Source organism: Cricetulus griseus (genome assembly GCF_003668045.3).
Source record: "Cricetulus griseus strain 17A/GY chromosome 1 unlocalized genomic scaffold, alternate assembly CriGri-PICRH-1.0 chr1_1, whole genome shotgun sequence".
NCBI classification, from domain to species: Eukaryota; Metazoa; Chordata; class Mammalia; order Rodentia; family Cricetidae; genus Cricetulus; species Cricetulus griseus.
In genome coordinates this window covers 240,430,895-240,453,495 of record NW_023276807.1, presented here as the reverse complement: position 1 = coordinate 240,453,495, position 22,601 = coordinate 240,430,895, and the positions used below count along the sequence as shown (strand labels likewise).

At 36.1% G+C, this 22,601-nt stretch overlaps 1 protein-coding gene across 8 annotated transcripts in view; it reads left to right on the top strand.

The window, feature by feature from the left end:
• Diaph3 (diaphanous related formin 3) overlaps positions 1–22,601 on the top strand; it is a 437,024-nt gene that overhangs the window by 177,561 nt on the left and 236,862 nt on the right. For all 8 annotated transcript variants that reach the window (XM_027394029.1, XM_027394028.1, XM_027394027.1 and 5 more), the window contains 2 exons: positions 15,688–15,783; positions 21,344–21,438. In XM_027394029.1, coding sequence (XP_027249830.1) covers positions 15,688–15,783; positions 21,344–21,438 — 191 coding nt within the window. The remainder of the gene's footprint in view (positions 1–15,687; positions 15,784–21,343; positions 21,439–22,601) is intronic.

Genomic DNA, 22,601 nt, shown 5'->3' with positions numbered 1-22,601 from the left:
TATGCCAAATAGGACTAAAAATGCAAATAGCCTTTTTTAGTTTTGTAGGTTTTTGTTTGTTTTTTTAACTCTCCCTTTTTTCTGCATTCTATTTAAGTTCTTTTTCAGAATTTGATTTTCCTTTGTATGTTTATACATGTATAAAGCATGTGTTTATATTTAGAAAGTGACTTTCCAAAGAGGAGCCAGAAAGAGGTGCCTTCTAAACCTGTTCCCATTTATATTTTAAGAACCAGAGGTAATGCTACTTACAGAATGATGACTTTTCTGATTCATCTATGATACGTTATTTTTTGCTTCTTTGATCCTGCCAAGTGCTCCATTGATCTTTTCTCTTGATTGGCCTCAAAGAATTGAGGCAAAATAACCTTTTCATAAACCCTTTCAGTGGGCTTCCGATAAGATAAATATCAAAAGATGCCTGACCTCTACAATACTTCTCCTTTGACATAAATGGTAGTGTTATTGTATAGTTTTATCTCTTATTTTCCCAATTTCATCTGAACTTTAAGAATAGCCCGTGCCTTACTTTGCTCTATGCATCTATAGTAAGGCTAAGTCATTGGCTTGTGATTTAGTGAGTGGATCAATGAGTGAATGAGGAAGTGAATGGCTCAGCTGAAGTGTTTCTCTTTAGTGACATGGCAGTCCTGGGAGTATTCCCACATTGATATCTCTTTTAGCTCTGGTGTCCTTACAGCAATGGTCCTGGGAGTATTCCCACATTGATATATCTTCTAGCTCTGGTGTCCTTATAGCAATGGTTTCTTGGGGGACCTCTGGATAATGCAGAGTTACACAGTGAGGTGGTCTCAAATAAGAAAATGGATATTTCATGTTTATTCTGGATAGCAGTTTGGCCTTGGAAAGGTTACTCTCCAGTTCTCAGTTATATCTATAAGGTAGACTTCCTTCCAGGTTAACGTTTCAGGACTCTGAAACAGCTGATTTTCATTAATGGACATGAAAAAAAATTCATACTATAGAAGAACTGTTCAAATGGAGGCAAGTTGATGACATTCCTTTGCTGAATCCAGTTGCAGAGAGGGAGGAGTGATGAGCAAAGTGGTCAAGACCAGGCTGGTGAGACCCATAGAAACAGCTGACATGAACAAGGGGGTGCTCATGGTCCCCAGACTGATAGCTGGGATACCAGCCTAGGACTGATCCAGACCCCATGAATGTGGGTGTCAGTGAGGAGGCCTTAGAAATCTATGGGGTCTCTGGTAGTAGATCAGTACTTATTGCTAGCATAGAAATGGACTTTGGGTACCCACTCCACACAGAGGGTCACTCTCTCAGCCTAGACACATTGGGGAGGGTCTATGCCCTATCTCAAAGGATATGATAGACTCTGAAGATCCCACATGGAAGGTCTCACCCTCCGTGGGGAGCAGAAAGGTTATGTGATAGGTAGTAGTGTTAGTGGGGGCCAAGGGAGGAGGGGAGGTAGAGGGAACTTGGATTGACATGTATAACATTATTTTTTCTAATTTAAATTAAAAAATGGAAAAAATAAAATAAAAATTATGAAAAATGGGGGGCAAGGAGCTTGGATGATTCTTTAGATATGAATGCTAATATGTTTGGAAAAATAAACATACTATTACTCTCATATACTGTGGTGTGTGTGTGTGTGTGTGTGTGTGTAACAGGCTCTTACTGTGAAGACCTGGCTGACCTGAAACTGTCTTCCTGACTTTACCTTTATTGCTAGGATTATGATTTGATACACAATGTCTGACTGTGCTGTAATAGTAGTATTGGTAAACAAATGTTTAGGAACAGTAGACATACTTATCAGTACAGGAAGTGTCAAATAGCTGCAATATGGATTTATAGATGGCATGCTGTCAGGTGGTAGACTATGAGGACCTTTAACAGAATGTTGTTCATCTGCCTATATGGACAAGGACAAGTATACAGGGTTTATTACGCTACAAAACAGTTAAAATCTTAGGTAGTGTGTTTCCACCCCCCCTTTTATAAGAAACAGACATCTTTTCGTGTTTTTATTTTCCCTTATCCATATGTGTATAGGCATTTATTCCTCTACCACTGATGGTTTTTGCTTCAGATACCTTTGTCTGGTGAATGGGGCGGGGGTTCTAGTTTTCAAAGATCTTGCTCCATTTTAATGAATTAGGAATTATGTCTTCTCAGGGAACATTTTCTCCAGAATAATAAACCAATTAGCTAGAATAGCATACTTAATTCTAGTTTTTCTCAAATCCGATTTATATAGTGTTGCTTAAGTACAAAGATAAAAGATTACCTTATTGTAACAATATGACTCATTTATTATAATTTTAAATAATAACTACTTAAAAATGACCTTTTCTCTGCAAATTAAAAGGAATTTTTATCAGGTATTTTTCAAAAGTAAGGTCCCATTAATTCAATAAACTCCAGTAAGAAAGCTGTATATTCAGTAGTAAATTATTTCAAGTGATGCTTGTGATCAACAGGAAACCCCATCTATAATGAAAGAAATCTGAGGAATAGTTTTCCTCAAGAATATTTGCTCAATTGTGAGGATGAAAGTAATTGATAGGGTGAAATTTTCATGTATCTTCCTTAGACTATGAAAGACGGCATTGCGTTCTCCCAGAGCAGAGCAGAGAGTGCCAAGTGTGGGAACAGGATTTCCCCATGATTGTTGTGTAGCTCAGTGGACACCAGTGTCTTATGAGTTGCTTGTTTGTTGAGCATTTGGATGTACTTATTTAGAAGAATTGATTCTCCCCACTCTAGTCCTTCCCACTAAGACACTCCTTAAAAACTTGAAATGCAATATTTTATATTAATGTATTAGTATATATGTGCCATAATATGTTACTGTAAAGTTGCAGGAAGATTTATATATACCACAAATTTTTCCAGTCATGTCAGTGTAGCCCTTATTTCTGAAAGCTTATCCTTCCAGTATGTGCATCCAGTGCTTTAGAAATTATAATTCAGAGTTATCTATTTTGTTCATTGCTGTCTAAACACACCTGCCTCTATTCTGGTTTTTGAACACTTGTATGGTATTTGTGTTAAGATAATCTTCCTTTTGAATTAAGGATATGAAACAACACAAATATTCTCCTGTGGCGCTTCCAGTTTCTTTTTTTAAAATTTTTTATTTTAATTACAAAGAAAATTATTTTACACGTTAATCCCAGGTCCCTCTCCCTCCCCTCCTCCCCTGCCCCCCTAAATAACACCTTACCTATCACAAAAATTTTCTGCTCCCCAGGGAGTTTGAGGCCTTCCATAGGGGGGTCTTCAAAGTCTTTCATAGTCTTTGGGATAGGGCCTAGGCCCAGCCCCTTGTGTGTAGGCTCAGAGAGTGGGATGGGCTCCCAAAGTCCATTCCTATGCTAGGGATAAATACTGATCCACTAGAAGATGTTCTGTCACTCCCTATGTACCTTTGCCCAGTGTCTCTTCCTCCCAGAAACCTCTTGACAAGTGATGTCTATCTTTAGAGGAGAGCAACAGCATATCCTGTAGAATGCATCTACATTCTGAACTCATCACTCTAATCCTCTGCAAGATTTCTCTCAGCCACAGAATGGTCTGGTCTTGTTGTAGCCATGATTGCCTCATATTCTGAATGTTTCCTTACAGCAAATAGCATGTTGTTACTGGGTTTATATAAAAGAATGCTTGGTGATTGCAGTAATTATTTTCTTCCCTTAATACTTGACTTATAAAGTTCAACCACATAGTCTTGAGACTGATCATAGCTATTAAGAAAAATCTGATTTTCTTTTGTTGTGGAATTATTTCTAATTCTTCAATGTGTCTATTCTTCAAGAAATGAATGTCCTTAATTCTGGTATGGCTATGCTATGGGAATATTTTTAGGAAAGATAAAGATTTTTCTAGTTGCGCCCTTCAGTATTTTCTGTCTTTGTTTTCCCTGGGCATGGAATGAATTGTTAACATTACAGCACATTTCCAGGGGCTCACATTGTTTCCATGGACTCTATAGTTTCCACGTGGCTGGGATTGAATAGGCAGAGATCCTCTCTGCTTTAGTGTTCTTCTCATGCTCCTTTTATTGTTTGATTTGAGTTTTTTTTGTTTCTTTTTAATTAGATTATTTTTCTGCTGTTTAATTTAGGAAAAGGTACTTTAATTTGCTATCTTTAGCATGAAATAAAAATATTATGATCAGGACTTAATCTCAGCTACTTGTGATATTTGTATTAAGGATGAGTAGTTGAGGAAGGAAGGTTACAAGTGTTGTCGAATTAATTAACTATGTAAAGGTGTGTTAACATTTGTTTCTGCTGCCTTTATTAATAATGCAAAGATGTGTTCCATTTGTTTGTGCTGTATTTGTTTAATTATGTACAGGTATGTGGCATCTTTCCTACCTAAGCTACCCGATTGGTCTAAAAAACTGAATGGTCCATAGCTAAGCAGTAGAGGCATAGGTGGCACTGGAGGGCAGATAATAACCAGGAGGAAAAAATTTAGCTAAAAGACAGGGGGGAAGAGAGGAGAGAGAAAATAGAACAAGAGAGAGAAGAGGTTGCCCTGCTTCAGACAGACAGACAGACATGGATAAAGCAGGAAAGGTAGGACATATAGAAAGAAAAGCTTAACCCCACTGCCCAGGCAAAAAATAGAGAAACAGATTAAAATTAATGTTAAGGTAAGGCTGATATTCTTAAACATTAGCAATATCTGTGTCGTGATTTGGTAGCTGGTTGGAAGCCCAAAAGACTACCTGTTACATACAAATTCAAGGCCAGCCCGGGCAACTCCACAAGACTATCTCAAAATAAATAGTCTGAACATAGATATGGAGACACAACTCAGAGGTAGATTGCTTACCTAGCATTGGGTATTCATTGCTCAGGTTGCATTCCTGGTTCTTCAAATGCACACACATAACATCTTCTGTGTTAGAAGATAGATATTTAACGATAGAAATTTTGACATATTCCTGAGCTTCACAATTGATAACTGTTTGTGAACATGGGTATGTTGGGCTGTGCGGCGTTTAAATTTCCTCATTTGAACACTAACATTTACTATCTAATTTCATGAAGCATTTAAACTTGAGATAGTTTTTAATTAGTTAAGAAGGGAATTTATGGGACTGACTGTTTCAGTTGCTGTAAAGATTCTTCTCTGTATAATGCAAGTGCTCAAAGGTCAGGAGGTCCAACATAACCGTGAAGCAATTGAGTTTAAAGTGAGGTTTTATTTTAGTTTTTTCTTCTCATAAGATTTGAGCTCCTGCAACCCCATTAATGAAAAGTTTCATCCATTCACTAAATAATTCCATTAGTTCCTGATTTTTCTTTTTTCCTTTGTGTGTATGTATTGTATGTGTTTTTTGGTATGCTTATATATGTATCTGTGCGCTATGCGTATGAGTCATGTATATGTATTTGTGAGCATATGTTTGTGTGTAATATATATATATGTATATATATATGCATGTGGGTTGTATATGTGTATGTTTGTGTGTGTATAAATTTGCATGTGTATGCTTGTGTACTGTGTATGTATTTATATTTGTGCATGTATGTGTTTGTGTTCATGTATGTGGAGAAATGTAAGCATGTCTACTTTTTATTTTAATAGCAGTGTGTGATCACGGTTTGGGGCATGGAAAATGGACTAAAAGACACTGGGAATTTAGGCTTTCATTAAAGGAAACTCATTTTTAGATATGGTCACTAGGAAGGATTAGGAAGTATTCTTGATCCTCAGGAGTCTTTTTTTTTTTTTTTTCCCTTTCTCCTTTTGAGTGTTAGCACTTAAAATCATGCAGGGATTTCTGATCCCAATCCTGGCTGTCTTTCCTTTTCCCTGGATATTCCTTAGTGAGAGCTGCACAATCGGATCCACAAAGAAGGGACAGAGGTTGTTAACTTGCCTGTTGCATTTGCCAAGGGAGCTCTCCTGGCTCTTGGATCTGGGTGAAGCACTTGAGGCTGAGTGCAAAGGTCACCTGATTCCTTTACTGAATCTGATTCTTCAGTTTCTCCCAGTACCAGTGTTATGTCTAGAACTGTGGGTAAACCCTGGTATTTCTTAACTTGCCTGCCCTTCAAGAGGGAAGGAGATAACAGATGAGAGGACTTCCCCTCTGAAGTAGAGGGGAATACACAGTGTGAACAGAGAAATAAAGTCATATTTTTCTGGAAACACTGCTGTCAATTAATTTACATGCTGTCTGCTCAGAGAATCTAGAGTTGGCTATTGCAGAAAATGGAGCCAGGACTTAATTCTCTATAATGTGAATTGTCCAAACATTCTTCATACAACTTGGGGGTGAAATTCCTGGGAGGGGGAGGGGGTAGGCCAGGAGAAGAATGGTCTTCTTATCTATGCATGTTCCTGTAAGGACAGGAAAAGCACTGTGTCCACGTGTTATATAGTGCTGCAAACAAGTGCTCACGCCCTTGAGCATGTCTGCACACCAACCATGTGCATCCTAAGTGATTTGATTTTCTCTACTGTGATGATGTTATGGTCACTTAGAATTCTTTCTTATTTTAAAAGCAAATCACTGATTGCTAATATTAAGTACTTTTTCATATTCAGAGACTAAATAATCTTTGTTAAAATAATTTGAAATGAAGCCCATTAAAGATAATTTTCCAATTTTAAAATTGTGGTTAAATATAAGTAATAAATTTTAGTATTTGTTGCACAATTTTATGTCATTCCCATTGCTATGCAACAGTCATGACTCCCTTCATCTGTGTCTAATACTTTTTCCCTTCAATTTATACATATATCTAGTTAAACACTCCTCTTTTCCTTCTTTCATCTGAAGGTCATTATTTGAAATATTTAAGTAATAATATTACTTAAACTCTGTTAGAGTCTCCCATAACCTCTACATACTGTGGAGCCTATGTAGGGCTTTTTCTCTACATGAACCAAGCATTTTAAATATGTAGGCCAGGGTCTTGGACAGTACATGACATACCAAGCAAGGTAGCACATCACAAATACACGGGAGACAAACCCAGGGTTTTGTTCTTGTTAATTTTCTTGGTGATTTGTGTTCTTTGTTTGTTTGTTTTATATTGTTTTCAGATTCTGGTGGTTGAGATGATAGAAAAGAAAGTGTTTGATTATAGTAAATAGGCAAATAATGGACCTCCTATTAGCCAGGACAATTGGTAGCCAGTATGATGTAGAACGCTGTCTGGAACCTTCACAGAGGAATGAAGAATTTATTATGAAAGTGGCCAAGGGGCTACAATCCCCATCTGATCTAGGAGAGAGAAGAAGACAGACCAAGAGGGAGGGATAGTGACTTAGGAGGCCAAGGCACAGAGTTTGCTTGGAATTGCACATGCTCAGTCTGCTCATCTTTCCTACCCAGACATGTACTTTCTGGTCAGCACATATAATTATAAACCTTTCCCAGCACAATGTGAAGCCCATAGGTAAAGACAAGCCTGTGGTTCCTATTGTAGTGAATGCACTAAAGCTTCATTATTTCTGTGCAAAAACAAATGTTAATGTGACTTGAAGTTTGCACTGTCTTTCTGTACTCTGGGTCAGCTATCCCACAAACCCAGCCAAACATAACCATGCAAGCTTGCTGTCATTGGATATAAGATAAGCATTATGAGATTTGTTTCTAAAGTCTGATCATTTCATCTTGAGTGGAATTTTCATGAAGCCATGTGCTATGTTTTTCCCACACATTGATACACCAGGGATGGTGTGCTCAGTACTATGAATGGCATTACATTTTTTTTTTGTCTGTTAATAAAATTCATGGCTACCCTTTCTAGTCTCAAGTTGCTTAGCACTGTGTGTACAGATTCTAATAAGTTGGCTTATTAAGTGTTTCTGTTGTGCATCATGCTGCAGATCCTGAATTACCACATCCTCATGTGGACTTAATCCTTCTTTGTAATTAGGAATGTACACTGAGTTCTCATTCTTGTGTAATAGATTCTTTTCTTTAACTGGCACATTCTCTGGTGTGAGCATTAGCATGTCATGTATTAGTGTTCAGAGGCCTCTTTGCTGTTCCTTTTAACAGAGGCATATTTCTATTTCCTAGTATTATCAAAACATATACATAAGAAGATTGTGCTGCCAAACATCAGTGAGAAAAATACCTTTTAGAAATTGACATAGCATTCCATGATGAAGAAACAGCAGTCTTTCGGGTATTCATAAGGCACAGGTGGTTGAATGGTTCTTTAGGGGAGAGAAATAAGAAGGTATGTAGTAAAAGATAGTGGTATTGTTCTGAATTATCAAAGTGAGCCAAGAACTTCCTTTCCCAGTGCGGTTTTTATCTCTGATACCCTTTTCCTTTTTCTCTTGGACTTATATCCATATGATCAAAACTGACCTTTCTGGTAAGAAGAGTAGTCTGTCTCCGTCCCACCCCAACACAGTTAACTTGAACTTTCAGGTTATTTTTCTCTCCCTCACAACAGTTTTCAGTTTAAAGTTATATAATGTGTAAAATTTTGGAACCACTTGTTCTTCCTCTTCTTCCTCTGTTTTTATTTTATTTATTTTTTATTTTTATTTTTATTTTTATTTTTTTACTATTGAAGACCTTGGTTATAAGAGGCTGTAAATACAAAAGGGCTTCTCAGGTTACTGGTTCATTTTAAGTTGTGGGTGTAATGATTTTGAAATGAATAAAGTTGTTCATTTCTGTGGTTGAGGTCAGCTTTTGAGAAAAGATGTTTTCACTGATTTATTCCTCACAGGGATAAACAAATTGGAAAATAAACCTGTTATGGCAGTTCATACCTGTAAGCTCAGTACCCTGGATTGTGAGGCAGGAATTTAGGAGCCAGTAGACTACATAACCATTCCTCCATAGTGAGGCCTTATTTAACAAAGAAATTAAACAAATCCTAGGTAAAATATCACCAATGAGGGGGGAGGGAAAAGAGAAGAAAGATTATGAGATATTGGTAACATTTTTGGAACAAGAAGTTTCTTGCTGCCTGGATAGTTAGCTGTAGACATGTCATGGTGATTATCAAAACTAAACAAATCAAGACAAAAGCAAAAACAAAACAAAACAAAAAAACTATGGATACTTTCAAAGCTTCGTCAAGTAATGAGTTCCTCCTCCCTATCTTTGCACTAGTAATACTGTAAAGCTTTGCACTAGTAATACTTTCAGGACCATTTGTTTTGTGGCACTGACTACTGAAGCAGAATGTTGTATAATGAGAAATATGCATATATTTGCCACTCTTTTGATGATTGCTGTAGATGAAATAGTCTTTTGCATTAAATTTCATTTAGTGCCTCAGCCACTCTTCCTAAATATTGTATAGGTTATAGTTTTGAATTATCAAAAGCTTTTTTTGCCAGAAAAAAAGTGGATTGGTTGTGGCAGGCCCACATTAATATTTTAACAGAAATATAGGCTATGGATTTTTCTCTGAATGTTCCCTGTGTAGTTAGTTGCATATCTTTTTGCTTATGTGCCTAGACATACTAAAATTGGGTGTGACATGTCAGGCATGACTAAATCACTTTATACAATTAGAGGACTAAGTGTTTACTTTTATGTTTTGCCAAGGTTGTATTGTAAACCAAACTTGGGTGTTGTGTGTGTATCTCATAAGTCTTTTCACCTTCACTTGTGAGTTTTACATTTTTTACACCTCTGAGTTTCCTAAATCTTACATAAAACCATGTTATTATATTGCAACCACCAATAGTGTGAGGCCCCTTTCTCAGCTGTTTTTTTTTTTCCCTGAAATTTTAATCCTCAAAATTGCCAATCATTTCATCTGCACCATATAACATAGACTAAAGCCTAGCTAGTTATCTTTCACAGGGGAGACTGTGATGGTGAATTGACTTCCCATCCTGAACTGTAATTTTTTCTTAAACTTTGAGTTCAGCTAATTGTATTCTGAAGGTTGTGTATTCTTCGTCCTTCCCCAGGCCTGTTCACCTTCCTCAACACTCTGCTTGTGAGCACACAGAGGAAGGCCACATTGCATCATGTGATAAAGAAAGGACTGGGAGAATTTTGTTTCTCTAGTGTGCTTTGCTGCATACAACTTTGTAATGCAAATTTCTATGTCAAGCTTTCTAGGAAGGTGGCTCAGGTTCAGATCTGGACACAGCCCAACTCTTTTCTTTAACCATCTGTAAAAATCTCTGCAGTCAAGTTTCGTCATCTGTGGAATGAACAGACGACATTTGATGTTCTATGACTCTTGTGTTTCTACAATTCATGAAGTTCTTATATTCTTTATTAGCCTCTTAGAATATCTATACTAAAAAAGATAAATGTTAGCTATTATGCAAGATGTTCGTAGGTGCCTCGTTTTCTTTCTACACCTTACTCCACTTTGAACACTGTTAAGACTTCCCTGGCCTCATTTCCTAAATATATTACTTATTCTTATTTTTCCTGTAAATGGGCTGAATTTATTGCTATCTCTTAGTAGGATAGAGAATGCTTGCTTTTTAAATCAGGTACAGGTCTGTTTTTCCCACAGCTTTGAATTCAGGTCATTGTGTTCAGAAGTTACATAATTAAAAATGGCAATTGATTGTAATCATCAGCATGTAAAAATTTGACATTTGTATATAGGATCACTAGATACATTTTTAATGTTTTGTGTTTCAAAACACATTAGCATGATATGCATTCAATCTGAATCAATAAAAACATTGTACAATTACAAATAGCACATACTTATATAAAATATTCCATTGTGAGAAGAAAAGCTGTTCTTTTATATTCTAGCTACCAATACATTTTGACCTGCATATTCTGTTTTTTTAATAGTGAAATAATGCCTGATAAAATTTATATGGAATTTATGATAAAATTTATATGCAATCTAATTTCTCAAAGGTCACATTTTAAATCAATCTGATGAGAACATAATGGAAAATGGACCGGGATAAGATGTATAATCATGTACCATGGAACTGTAATTTTTAATGGAAAATTTAGTGTGAAAGAAAAGATTTTGAAAGGAGATTCTTCATGTAATTTTGCCACTGTTTTTGAAACTTTGAACGTATGCAAGGAATAAAGTGTAGATCTAGTTTTAAAAGACTTTTCCAGTTCATGCCTCTTGGCACCAGTGGAAGTTTCGTCACCTTTGACTTAATTCTGATGTAAAGCCAAGTCTGTATGCAATGCAGTGTATGCTGTGTTAGTGATCGGGGGCTTTACGCTGTGCTAGTGATGGGGGCATTTAATGATGTGTTAGTGATGTGGGCACTTTTGAACAACTCAATCTTCTCATGGAGAAATGGGCTGTTACTTTGCATGGCTAGGAAGTAGGATTAAAGGTATACTTCTAATAGCAAAATGGCTAGCTCACAAGCATAGACAGTTTGGATAATCGACCCTCTGACTCAGAGTTTCATGTTATGCAGGAAAAAAAAAAATCTAGATTTGAGGCAAAGGTGTTTGTACTACCCGCAGATGCAGAGCTCCACCCATGTGTGTATGGGGGGGTATGTTTGCTTTACTGGTGGGAGTTACGTTTTGCCTGTGCACTCTGATGCCATTGCTTATGTCTGTGCTGGGAGGGTTAAATGAGAGCAATTATCATTTTGTGTCACTCTTCCATCTTCTCTCAAAGGACAATGCTCTTATAAGTAGATTCAGGGACGGGGCATGAGGCTGAGATGCAGAACTGTGTACTGTCAGATCAAGCTCTCCTTTGCTTCCGGGGCATAGCCTGTTAATGTTTCACAGACATATTACCAGCATAGAAATGTGAATGGAATTTTGTGCAAAAGCTTTATTCCCAATAAATGATCACTCTCCTCTAGTCATATTTTTCTGTAATGAGTCATTTTTCTTTTTGTTGTATTAGTCTGTTTTCTGTTTCTATAACAAAATAATGGAAGTTATGTACTTTACACAAAAAGGAAGCTTATTTACTTAAGGAGAATGTCACCAACCTCTGTCTGCTATTTTAAGGACATGTTGGTGAAAGGCACCATGGCAGAAGTGTGAAGGGGCCCCTAAGTGTTCTCTCCCAACTGCTGCTTTATCTATGACATTTAGATAGGTCATTCCTGTGCTTTCCCACTGATTAGAAGTTGCCAACTATCTGGCTGATTTTAAAGAAAAAGCAAACCTTTTCACTTCTACAGCTCCTGGATGTTTGCTTGTTTGTTTGCAATCTTTTTCGCTAAGTAGACTTACCGTTTGTACCTTATTACTACAAACTATTTCAGCCATATGTGTTTTGTTTCCATTCTTTTCTGTGGGAAACTGATTATTCTTACTGTGTCCATCCTGTCATGGACTTCCCATCCTTTGGCTGTGTAGGAGTGAAGGTGAAGAAACAATACATTTGTTGCATTCTGAGTACAATGATACTTTAAACTAAGCAAGAGTCTCTTTTAAACCAGGGAGAATTGGTTCAATTTGTTTAGTCTCTTAGTGAAAACTGAAGTTGCAAAATTGGTAGTAAATTTTACTTTTTATTGTGATATTTCCTATACTGCAGGAAAATCCCTTGATGTGTTGCTTAAGATCACTTACCCTGGAGGGTCTCTCTTGTGAGGTGATAGGAGAAGCTGAAGACTGTTCAATGCCATTCCTCATAGAGTTTTCACTAGAAGGCATTTAAAACTTAGCTTACTGTTGGGTGTTGTTGGCACACAAATCCCAACTCAGAGGCAGAGACAGGCGGATCTCTATGAGTTCGAGGCTAGCCTGGTCTACCAAGTGAGTTTCAGGACAGGCTCCAAAACAATACAGAGAAAACCTGTCTTGAAAAACAAAAACAAAACAAAACAAAACTTAGTTTACCTTGTCGTTGGCATTTTCATCAGAATACATTAAGAAGAGTTTCAGCATGTGAGAGTGTGCTGGTGAGAACTTAATCTTGAAAATTAGAGCCTGCCATTCTTTTAGAAACTGTAAAAATAAAATGTAGATTATACTTTAAAAAGTAGATGATATTATTTGGTAAGTTTAAGCAAATGGAGTTCAGCTATTGTTAATAGATTTCATCTGCCACATTTTAGGCAGTGTAAAACGACAGAAGGTATTATGTACTGGGAAGGAGATTTTTATGTAATTTATTTAGCATCTAGGAAACATGCAACCATGGCATGACTGCTGAGAATGAAAGTGTTGTGTCCATTATAGACTTCTTGCCTTTATGTCTTCATGTCCAGTTGCCTGTTGGATGTGACCATATGGAGAATATGTTGAAAGCTGTCCTAGTTCAAACCTATGCCTAATTTGCCAGCAAGTAAAATAGCAGTACCTCTCTTCTCTTCTACTTTGTGAATTCCTACATTTATATACAGGAGTGTATCTACAGGAAAGACACTTACTGAGCACCTGGTATACAGGTTTCCCTCTTGCTACTAACAGTGCATTGGTAGATGATGGTCCCTTGCATCGTATTTATTATACAAAATAAAATATTACATTGTGATACATTCATCCATTTGTAATATAAAATTGAAAATTTCTATGTTCCATTATCTTTTTTAACCTCTTGTATCATTCTCTCCAATCCAGTTTTTTTCCCCTAATATTTGTCTTCCTGCTTTTGCCTCTTTTAAGATTTTCTTTAGATTTCACATAGTGTATTTCACACATAGTGTTTGCCTCTAGAGTCTGGTTCACTTCATCAAACTCTAGGTAGATGAGTTTTCCTGCAAATGCCTGGGTTTGGTTGTTCTTTGAACAATATTACTTTGTGTGTGGATTGTTTCTTCTTTATCCATTCAGCCTTTGCGGTACACATAGGCTACTCCAATGATGTCCTTATTGTGAACAGTGCCAAGGGGATTATGGATATACATGTGCTCCCAGTGCTGACTCGGAGTCTTTTGCAAATATGAGCAGTCCTACTTTCTGATGGAAAAGAAAGAAAAAAATAATGCTCTGGAGTAAAAAGCTCAAAGACAAAGAAATGATGTTGGGAAAGCTGGGTGTAGAGTTTGCATATGTGGAAGGCATCCAAGGGCTTTTTAGGGAGTTTGAATAGAATTCTTTCTTTGCTGTGTGGCAAAGAGGGTGTAGATAATTTGTAGTTATGCAGCAAGAGAGACTAGTTAGGGAACAGTTGTGATCAAGGTGGGAAAAGATGGTAGTCCTAAGGAGGAGAGAAGTAGCAGCCAGGGTGGTGTTTTGGATTGATTTGTTAGTTACCTAGGTTCTTTGGAGCTAAGACCCACTAGACTCACTGTCTATGGTTGCCATCGAATTGCAAGCCTTTCAGTTTGAGCCCCTGAAATAAGGGTTGATGTTGGAAGAGGGATATGGAAGGAGATGTACTTCAGGACTTTAGACATGTGCTATTGACACTTCTATTAGACATTCAGTTACAGATGTTGAAATTAAGCAGTTAGATATCCAGCCTGGAACTCAGAAGGAAGACTTGTTTTGGAGCAATAATTAGTTTGGTTCCCACTGTTGATGCAACTCTTGTGCTCACTCATTCTCTCCATGTTGATATTTACCCACTGTGATTATTCTAATTCTCCTTTCTCACCATTCAGTCACTATATGTACTATTTTTCAGAAGCTCTGAGTCCTTCCTAATGTGGAGTTCTTTAGATACATCTACAAGATGCTTCAGTGTCTCCTCAGTACTCCACCAATAATACTCTACTGTGTTAGAGTGGCTTTAAAGACCTTGGATAATTAGCTTCATGCTTTTATTTCAGTGTCATTTAATTTACTTATGCTCTTTCTTCATATTGTATTCAAAACTTTGTTGTTTACACTCTTGAATATGTGTCTTACACAGGCATACCCACAAACACAAATGCACGCATGCTCTCTCTCTCTCTCTTTCTCTCTCTCTCTCTCATTTTCTCACCTTCCTCCCTGCAGTACATTCTCACATTCTCACCTCACTTTTCTCCTTCCAGCTTTGAATTAGTTACCCATTATCTCAGGAAGATCATGCTTGACTAGTATGCCTTAGACTTGTCTTTTTTTTTTCCCTGCAGTTCTTACTGAAAAATTACCAGTTTGTCAATATATTTTGACTACCATTTATTTTACAGTCAGTTGTATTTAGGCCTTACAGTCTATGATGTTGGGGATGTCTGGTTGGTATAGGATCACCCCCTACATCTCTTAACCTACCATTTTCAGCTGTTGTTTAGTATTCCTTATTCAATAAAAGAATGAAAATAACCATACAATAAAATCAACCCTGTGTTTATGCAGTATGTAGGAGTATAATTTGTGTTCCCTTAGGGAGAATATAATTTACAATAAAAATATGTGGTGTTTATGAAAAATATTGAATTAGCTGAATAATTACTGAAATAGGTTTGTTCTTTAATATACATGCTATATCATACAAAGAAGCTATGCATTTAGTTTTTTTCTTTTTGTTTAGTATTAGTGGGATCATTTCTTAACCATTTCTAAATTGAGTTTATCAACTGCGGTAACTGTGTTCTCATTTCATTTATGTCTTACTATGTACACTCTCACACCTCATGCTGTCATTATCCACATTATAACTGTTTTGCCAACACTCTGCATTTTAGTCTTAGTAATTTTGAAGCCTAAGAACTACCAGTGCTTCCCTGAAGCAGTGTAAATCCAGGGCAGTAGATGATAAAAAATTGTATTTTCATTACTGTGTGATTTAGTATACATACATGTTAAGTTTTTTGATGAAAAAAGTTTATTTTCTGCCCATTAACCTTGAAGATCATACTGACTCTAGCATCCATCTCTCTTCTGTCTTACAGTGAAAATGAATACAAATGATTTTGAAGAGAAGAAAGTTATTAAGAAAAGAATTAAGGAACTTAAATTTCTAGATCCTAAAATTGCTCAGAACCTTTGTAAGTATCACATATGAATATCATTAACATATTAACTCTTTGTGGATTTTTTCTTGAAATCTGCTCATTTTGTGTCTTGTTTTCCATTATTTTAATTTCTTTGCTTGAATGCTAAATCCAAATATATCTCTCCTTCATGCAAATTATGAGATTAAATTCGTGAAAAGATTAATATGTACTGGAAAATAAGAAAAGAATTTAGGATGAAATTCTGCCTCCCACAAGTGCAAAATGAACAACTCTTCAAAGTTCTTTGTTCAAGTATTAAAGACCAGGAATTCAGGTAACGACATCACACCTTGATAAAAGAATCAGTAATCTATCTGTTCTGAATATCTATTATTTGTGACACTTGATCATGCAGGACAGCAGTTAGAATATTAATGGAAATAAAGATGAGGAATGAAATGAATTCCATTTTCCCACCTGAGCAGCTCAAAGCCTTTTCCTCAAAAGCACTGATGGAAATATTTTAGATTTAATTACTGTTATGGGAGCTAAATATGCAGTGTTCAATTGTCTTCCTGGCTGAATTATTATGAGAGAAGGCAATAATTTTGTTCCTAATTCATTTCTTACTGTATCTTAAATGCATCAAAGAGAGTTCTGCTGGGAGCTGAGATGATTTGACCTGTGTATATTACTTTCTGGTGATGCAAAAGGGATGCAATATGAAGAATCTAGAGGATGAGGAATATTAACATGTCTTTTAGTCTATTTCTCACTTGTCACATGCCTCAAGTGAGCTTTTAGCAAACTTTGGAACCAAACAATTCTCCAGGCAGAGGATAATGTTTTATGTCATTGATTAAGGAGAGTTATACAAGAGCAGTATGTGCAAAAGGTGGACTTTATAGTCCTTCTATGAATGATCCAGAAATGAATCTCCATCCTCACTGTGGCAGAGAATAATCCTCTCTCCAATATAGGCTAAGATTACATCTTTATGGGCTAATATGGTACCCTTAATGCTACTGGTCAATACTCAGTCTGCTTTTTCTGAGCATACATTGATTGCATGTCTCTGCCTATTTTATATTGCTATTACCTTGTAACATGCTTGAGCCAGTGAATAACGTAAATGGAGATGGTATCACTTATGGTTGGAAGCATTTAATTGTTGGTTTGGTCTCTTTCAGAGTTGTCCATTCTTATAACAAGGGATGTGTTATTTTTTTCCTCCATTGGAAATATTTTTATGCATGCATACTACATTATTGAAATTTTAGGTCTTAAATATGTGTATATGAGAATTTTCTCACTGCAATAACACTGTCTCACATGGAAGCATTGTATTACTAATTGGATGTTGTCAAAGTTATACTACTTAATCTCAGAAAAGTAATCATGTTTTGAAAACCCCCCTCATCCTGAATTAAAATTGTTAATCTTGACTTAAAATGACCTTTTTTTTTTTATGGTTCCAAAGGGAGCTTTTTGAATGCATACGTTAGTCTAACTATTCTTCTTGAAGTTGGATAATTAACTTTTTATATAACTTTTTATATATATATATACATATATATTTTTTTTGTAAATTACATAGCATGCACTAAAATGTCATGTACTCAGAGGTAGTAAATCACCGTAGTAATAGTTACTGTCTTTGGTGCAATTTCCATGTTTGTTATTTCACTTTTATTACAACCCACTAGATTACTTTCAGCATTGACATCATAGATAGGTAACCTGGTGAAATTTTAAATTAAAAAAAATGATTTTAGTTAGTTCATTCTGAACATAGTCAATAGATATATTGTGTGTTCTTGTGTGTGTGTGTAAGCACACACATAACATATGTGCATAACATACATAAAATATATGTGCATCCCTATTTATAGTTTACAAAATCACATTATTGCCCTGGAGAAGGATCCTGTTCATGTTGGTTGCTCTAGGTAGAGTGGGTTTATTCTAAATCATTTAATTGAGAAACATGTTTTAGAAAACAATTGAACGAAAAGACTCAGAAGCTACATCACAACATATTTGACTGTAATACATGTATGATTATTATCACCCTTTCAGGTTAAAGCCAAGTGTTCTGATTTAAACACTACAGTGCTTTAGTGACTCTGTTTGCCAGTAACAGGGTGGTTGGAGTCAGAGTTGTTTTTTCTTTATAAAATCGGGTCTTGAGGTATTAACCCCTAACTGGAAAGTTGTCTAGACAGTAACAATTGGTTTAGAATGAAACAGTTGCAGTGAAACTGTAGTTGGTAGTAGGATGCTGACACTGACATAGAGAGATTCCCTTCTGTGCATTATCAAAGAGAAAAGTGATGTATGTGCCTCACCATTGAAACATGCTGTCTGTCTATGACGCAACAACCAAAATCCACTCCTTTATTTACCTAACTTGTTTAAAGGTGACTTATTTCCCATGTGTTGAATTCATGAAGGTTTTGACAATGACTCAGGTCCCAACTAGTTTAATAGAAATCTAGAATCAAGACAAGTCTCTCTCTCTCTTTTTTTTTATATGATTCATGTCTTCTGCCAGATTCTTTAAAAGTAGGAATTAGAGCTTTAAAGGAAAAATCCCTGAAATCTAAGAATTAATCCAAGGGTTGAAATATTTATAAATAGCCTCACTGAAGGCACACCTAGCTGCTTACAAAAGCTGAATGCTGCACTTAGGTGAGACCACACTGCGATTGTAGTCTGCCCTGTCACACTGTGAAATGTGTCAAATGTGCCAAAATGATGGCATTCATTTTCCAGCATCTCTTGGATCTTTCAGTTGAATATTTGTTATGTGACTCTCTGTAACTTTTAATTATTAAAAAATAAACTTTTGTACTGTCTTCTTTTAAGTTGAGTTTAGTTATTAGGTTCTGACTTTTCAGTTCTCCTGTGTCACTAACTTTAGAGTCATTACAGCAGAACTATAATGTTCTTTATGAATTCATTAAAAGGACTTCTAGAATTCACTGAAGGTATTATAGTTTGGGGTATGCTTTATCTCATATAACAGTTAATAAAAATCAGGCCTGGAAAAGGGTAAGTGGGCCAAACACTGTGGAACCCTGGCTTCAAGCTTCTAGATTCCTTCACTGGAGAATTGTTCACACACTGCTCAGAATATTGCTAAGAATGGAATCCTTTGGTATTCTGAGATTTTACTGGAACTTCTTCATAGTCTATCCCTATATTGCTGTTCTTAGTTTCCACTTCCTTCAGAAATAGAGCTGATTCCGTTGCTCAAACCCATATCATATATTATATTGTTAAGCTGAACTGTCTAGTGTGGCCCAATACCTTCAAGTAACAAAAATTCCCTTCAACTAATAAAAGTGATCCTTGGCTTTAGAGATTGTGTCTCAGGAGATAGGACAAAGAACAAGACCTCCAAGGCCCCCATGGGAGAGGACAGCCCTGAATGTCTTATGGTATCTCTCAGTTGCCCAATGTGTTTTCTTTTTATACTCTTCATTTAAGCTTATGTTAGCTATCTTGTTATGGTATGTATTCATATACTTAGGAGAGGCTTATAAAATATGAGCTGTAATTTAACAATCAACACTCATGGCTAAAGAAAACAGTGCTTTAGAGGGTTATTTATAACTGTCTCCAATTTTCTGTCTCCCTCCTTATCCAAGTTTTGATAAAGCACTAACTTTCCTTTTTTATACTTATGTCTGTTCTGTTTACCTGCTCTTAAACAGTAAGTGTGGTATCAATTAGTGCTGAATTTTACATAAATGGAATCAAACCACTTTAATGCATGAGGGTATGACAGCATAGGATTTCATTCACTGACTGCTTGTTGTACTTGATTCATACTTTCTTGGGTAACATTGGACACTCTTCATACTAAATGTAGCTCCCAAGGAGTTTTGTAAGAAAAGTGCTATTGGGCATTTACCAGGGTACTCCATCCTAGAATCTCCTTTGATAATTATGGTAGAAACTGCATGACTGTGTGTTAACCCTTGAATCACATATTTGATGTTCGAAGTCAATGTTACATTATTCTTCCCCAGTCTTCAACATAACTGTCTTCGAACTTCATGAGTGATCTGAAAACCTTGCAGCATTTCTTTTTCAGATGTGTTACTTGTCTTGTGCTTAAAGGTGAAATAAAACTCTGAATACTAACATCTCCCTACTGCCCATATTTCTTTCATTCTGTGTTCAGTTCATGGATCCTGCATGCTTTTTCCTTTGTCTATGCCTCTGTCCTCAGGAGATGCTTCTCCCCCCCAAGTTGAGGTTATTTGCTGTGTTGTTTTATTTCTTTTTGTCATTTATACTCAATTTTAGTTATTCTCCTACAGCTAGTTTAGTGCATTTTATGATGATTAGATTTCATTCTCCTCCTCTGAATTATTCCTTTATTATCCTTTGTGATCATATGGTTTTTATATTTTTGCTTGCTAGATAACACTGCTGCAGGTTATCCCGTTTAATTCCAGAAATATGCGCATCTTTTGGATCCCCCCCCCCTTGTCCTGCTTTTAGAATATGGATAATAGGCCTCCATATCTTGTGACTTCTTGGGGTCAAAAAAAAAAAAATAAAGCTGGTAGTGAGAACACAGAAGATATACTGTGTCTCAAAATTGAGAAAGGTTTCAGTTCGGGGTTTAGAGCTTTGTTAGTCATGGTATGTGTATATGCAATTGTTTCTTGGCCAAAGGCAAGCCCAGTAACAAAATCTTAAAAATATTCAATTATACTGGGTACAAGAAAAGACTGGCTTTTAGATGTAGTTCACTGATTAGCTCAAGCTGCCCTTAATTTTGCCATCATCCTTTCACTGCCTCTTCATTGCTAACAGTAAAGCCACAAACCATCATGACCAGCTAAGAACAGACATCAATTTCTAATGTATCAATGTGGCAGTAGGGTAATGGTTGGTTCCCCTGCAACGCAATATAGCTAAAGCACAGCAAATAATTGCATATGTTAACATCTCTTCTTGAAAAATTATTAGATTATACAACAATGTATGCATGTTAATAAATATACAGAAAACCTAAGTAACATTGGGGATTCCCAACAATATATTATCATACCTTATCCATATATTTAATTCATTGTAAGACTCAATTTTCTAAAGTATTCTAAAGTTGAATACTTAGTTAAATGCAAGTCTATTTCCCTAGCATATTTTCTAGAGTATTTTAAATTGTACTGTGCTGCTAGTACTTGTAAAATGTTGTAAAAATGTTGGTTTTCTTCGAATTATTTAGTAGTGCCGGAAAAATATCATACAAGTCAATAATGTATGCATAGACAAATATTAAATGCATTTACTGGAATTTTATCATTTTCATTACACATGATGGTTTTTTATAGCATATCAAACATATTTAAGTTGTTTTAAATCACTTGAAAATTGGCACTATTCCGATGGTTGGCTGTGACACCTACAGAGGACACCAAGATGGATTCTTTGGCTCCAGCTCTTGCTGGAGGGAAGCATATACTGTATTAATGAACTTTGCTCCACAGAAGTTCTATAAAATGTGTACACACTCTGATTTTAATAGTTCGAACTACCTTTAGGATCCCTTTATTACTTTATACATTATAGCTCTTTTCCCCTCTCTCAGCAATCTTCCTGAGCTCCTTCCGGGTGCCTTACGAGGAAATCAAGATGATGATATTGGAAGTGGATGAAACACAGTTGTCAGAGTCTTTGATTCAGGTAAACAAACAGACACAGCTTAAATTCCAATATTTCATTGCAAGCTTCTCATTAAATAGTAATCTGTAAATGAAGCAAAATTCTTAGCCCAAATCATTCAACTGGAAAATCATTGCTGCATAATTAGTTTGAGCATAACTTCTGCATTGCCAGGAGATAAAACTCTGCCTCCTCTCTTAACTGCAGCTAAATATAATGCTATCAAAATGATTACATTTCAATTATTTTAAATGACTCTTTCTGAAGGGAAATGGTTGAATTTTACATACATGTTTTTGTTTTTGTTACAGTTAAGACTAGTGGCATGTTAATTTAAATTTGTTTTATAGCCTTGTTGAATGTGTTTTCCTTTGGCTTTTGGAGTAAAATCATTGTTTGGTAAAAGTGAGTGAAGAAGTCTGGCTTCGTGTTGTTCGCTTTCCATGAAATTCTTCCAGGCATTGTTTGCTGTGCTCCCAGAGTACCTAGGCCTTGCTTCTAAAGCCCTCGCATTCATTCCAAAGGCTAAAAAGATTCTAAAAACAAACAAAAAAAAATGTATCTTCACCTTAATGTTTTGTTATCGAGTTCACAGTGTTGAACCAAAAGGACTGAACTACACATAAGGGGTCTAATATGTATCCCATGACTCAATGTGAAGTTGGACAAGCAGAACATATTATGTGATGAGAGAAATTCTTCCATTTTGTGTTCTGACAAGAATAGACTTGCAAGTTCTAAAATAAAAATAAAAATAATTACAATAATAATATGTTTTAAAACACAAAATATATCATTATATCACTTATAACAACAGCAACAACAATAATAATAATAATGGTAAGGAAAACAAGCCATGTGACCCTTGCCCGTGATCTCTGTCCTCTGGAGGCTCAGGCAGGGGAATGCAGATGCCTTGTGGTGCTCCATAGGGAATGGGGAGATTTACCAAGGATTGTTTATAATTGTGAACAATGGTTAAACTTCATTAGATGTTTTTAACCATCAGTAACTGATACCTCTTGAAGTTCCAGGTTTTGGCTTTCCTGTTTGTAGTCCTGTGGAACTGGCTCTTAGTTGAGATTATTTGTGCACCGAATGGCCTGGAGTCAAACTACTCAACTCAACCACTTTTCTTTAACATTGTTTTTCCCCTGTAGCATTTTTTTAAAAAATAAAACTAG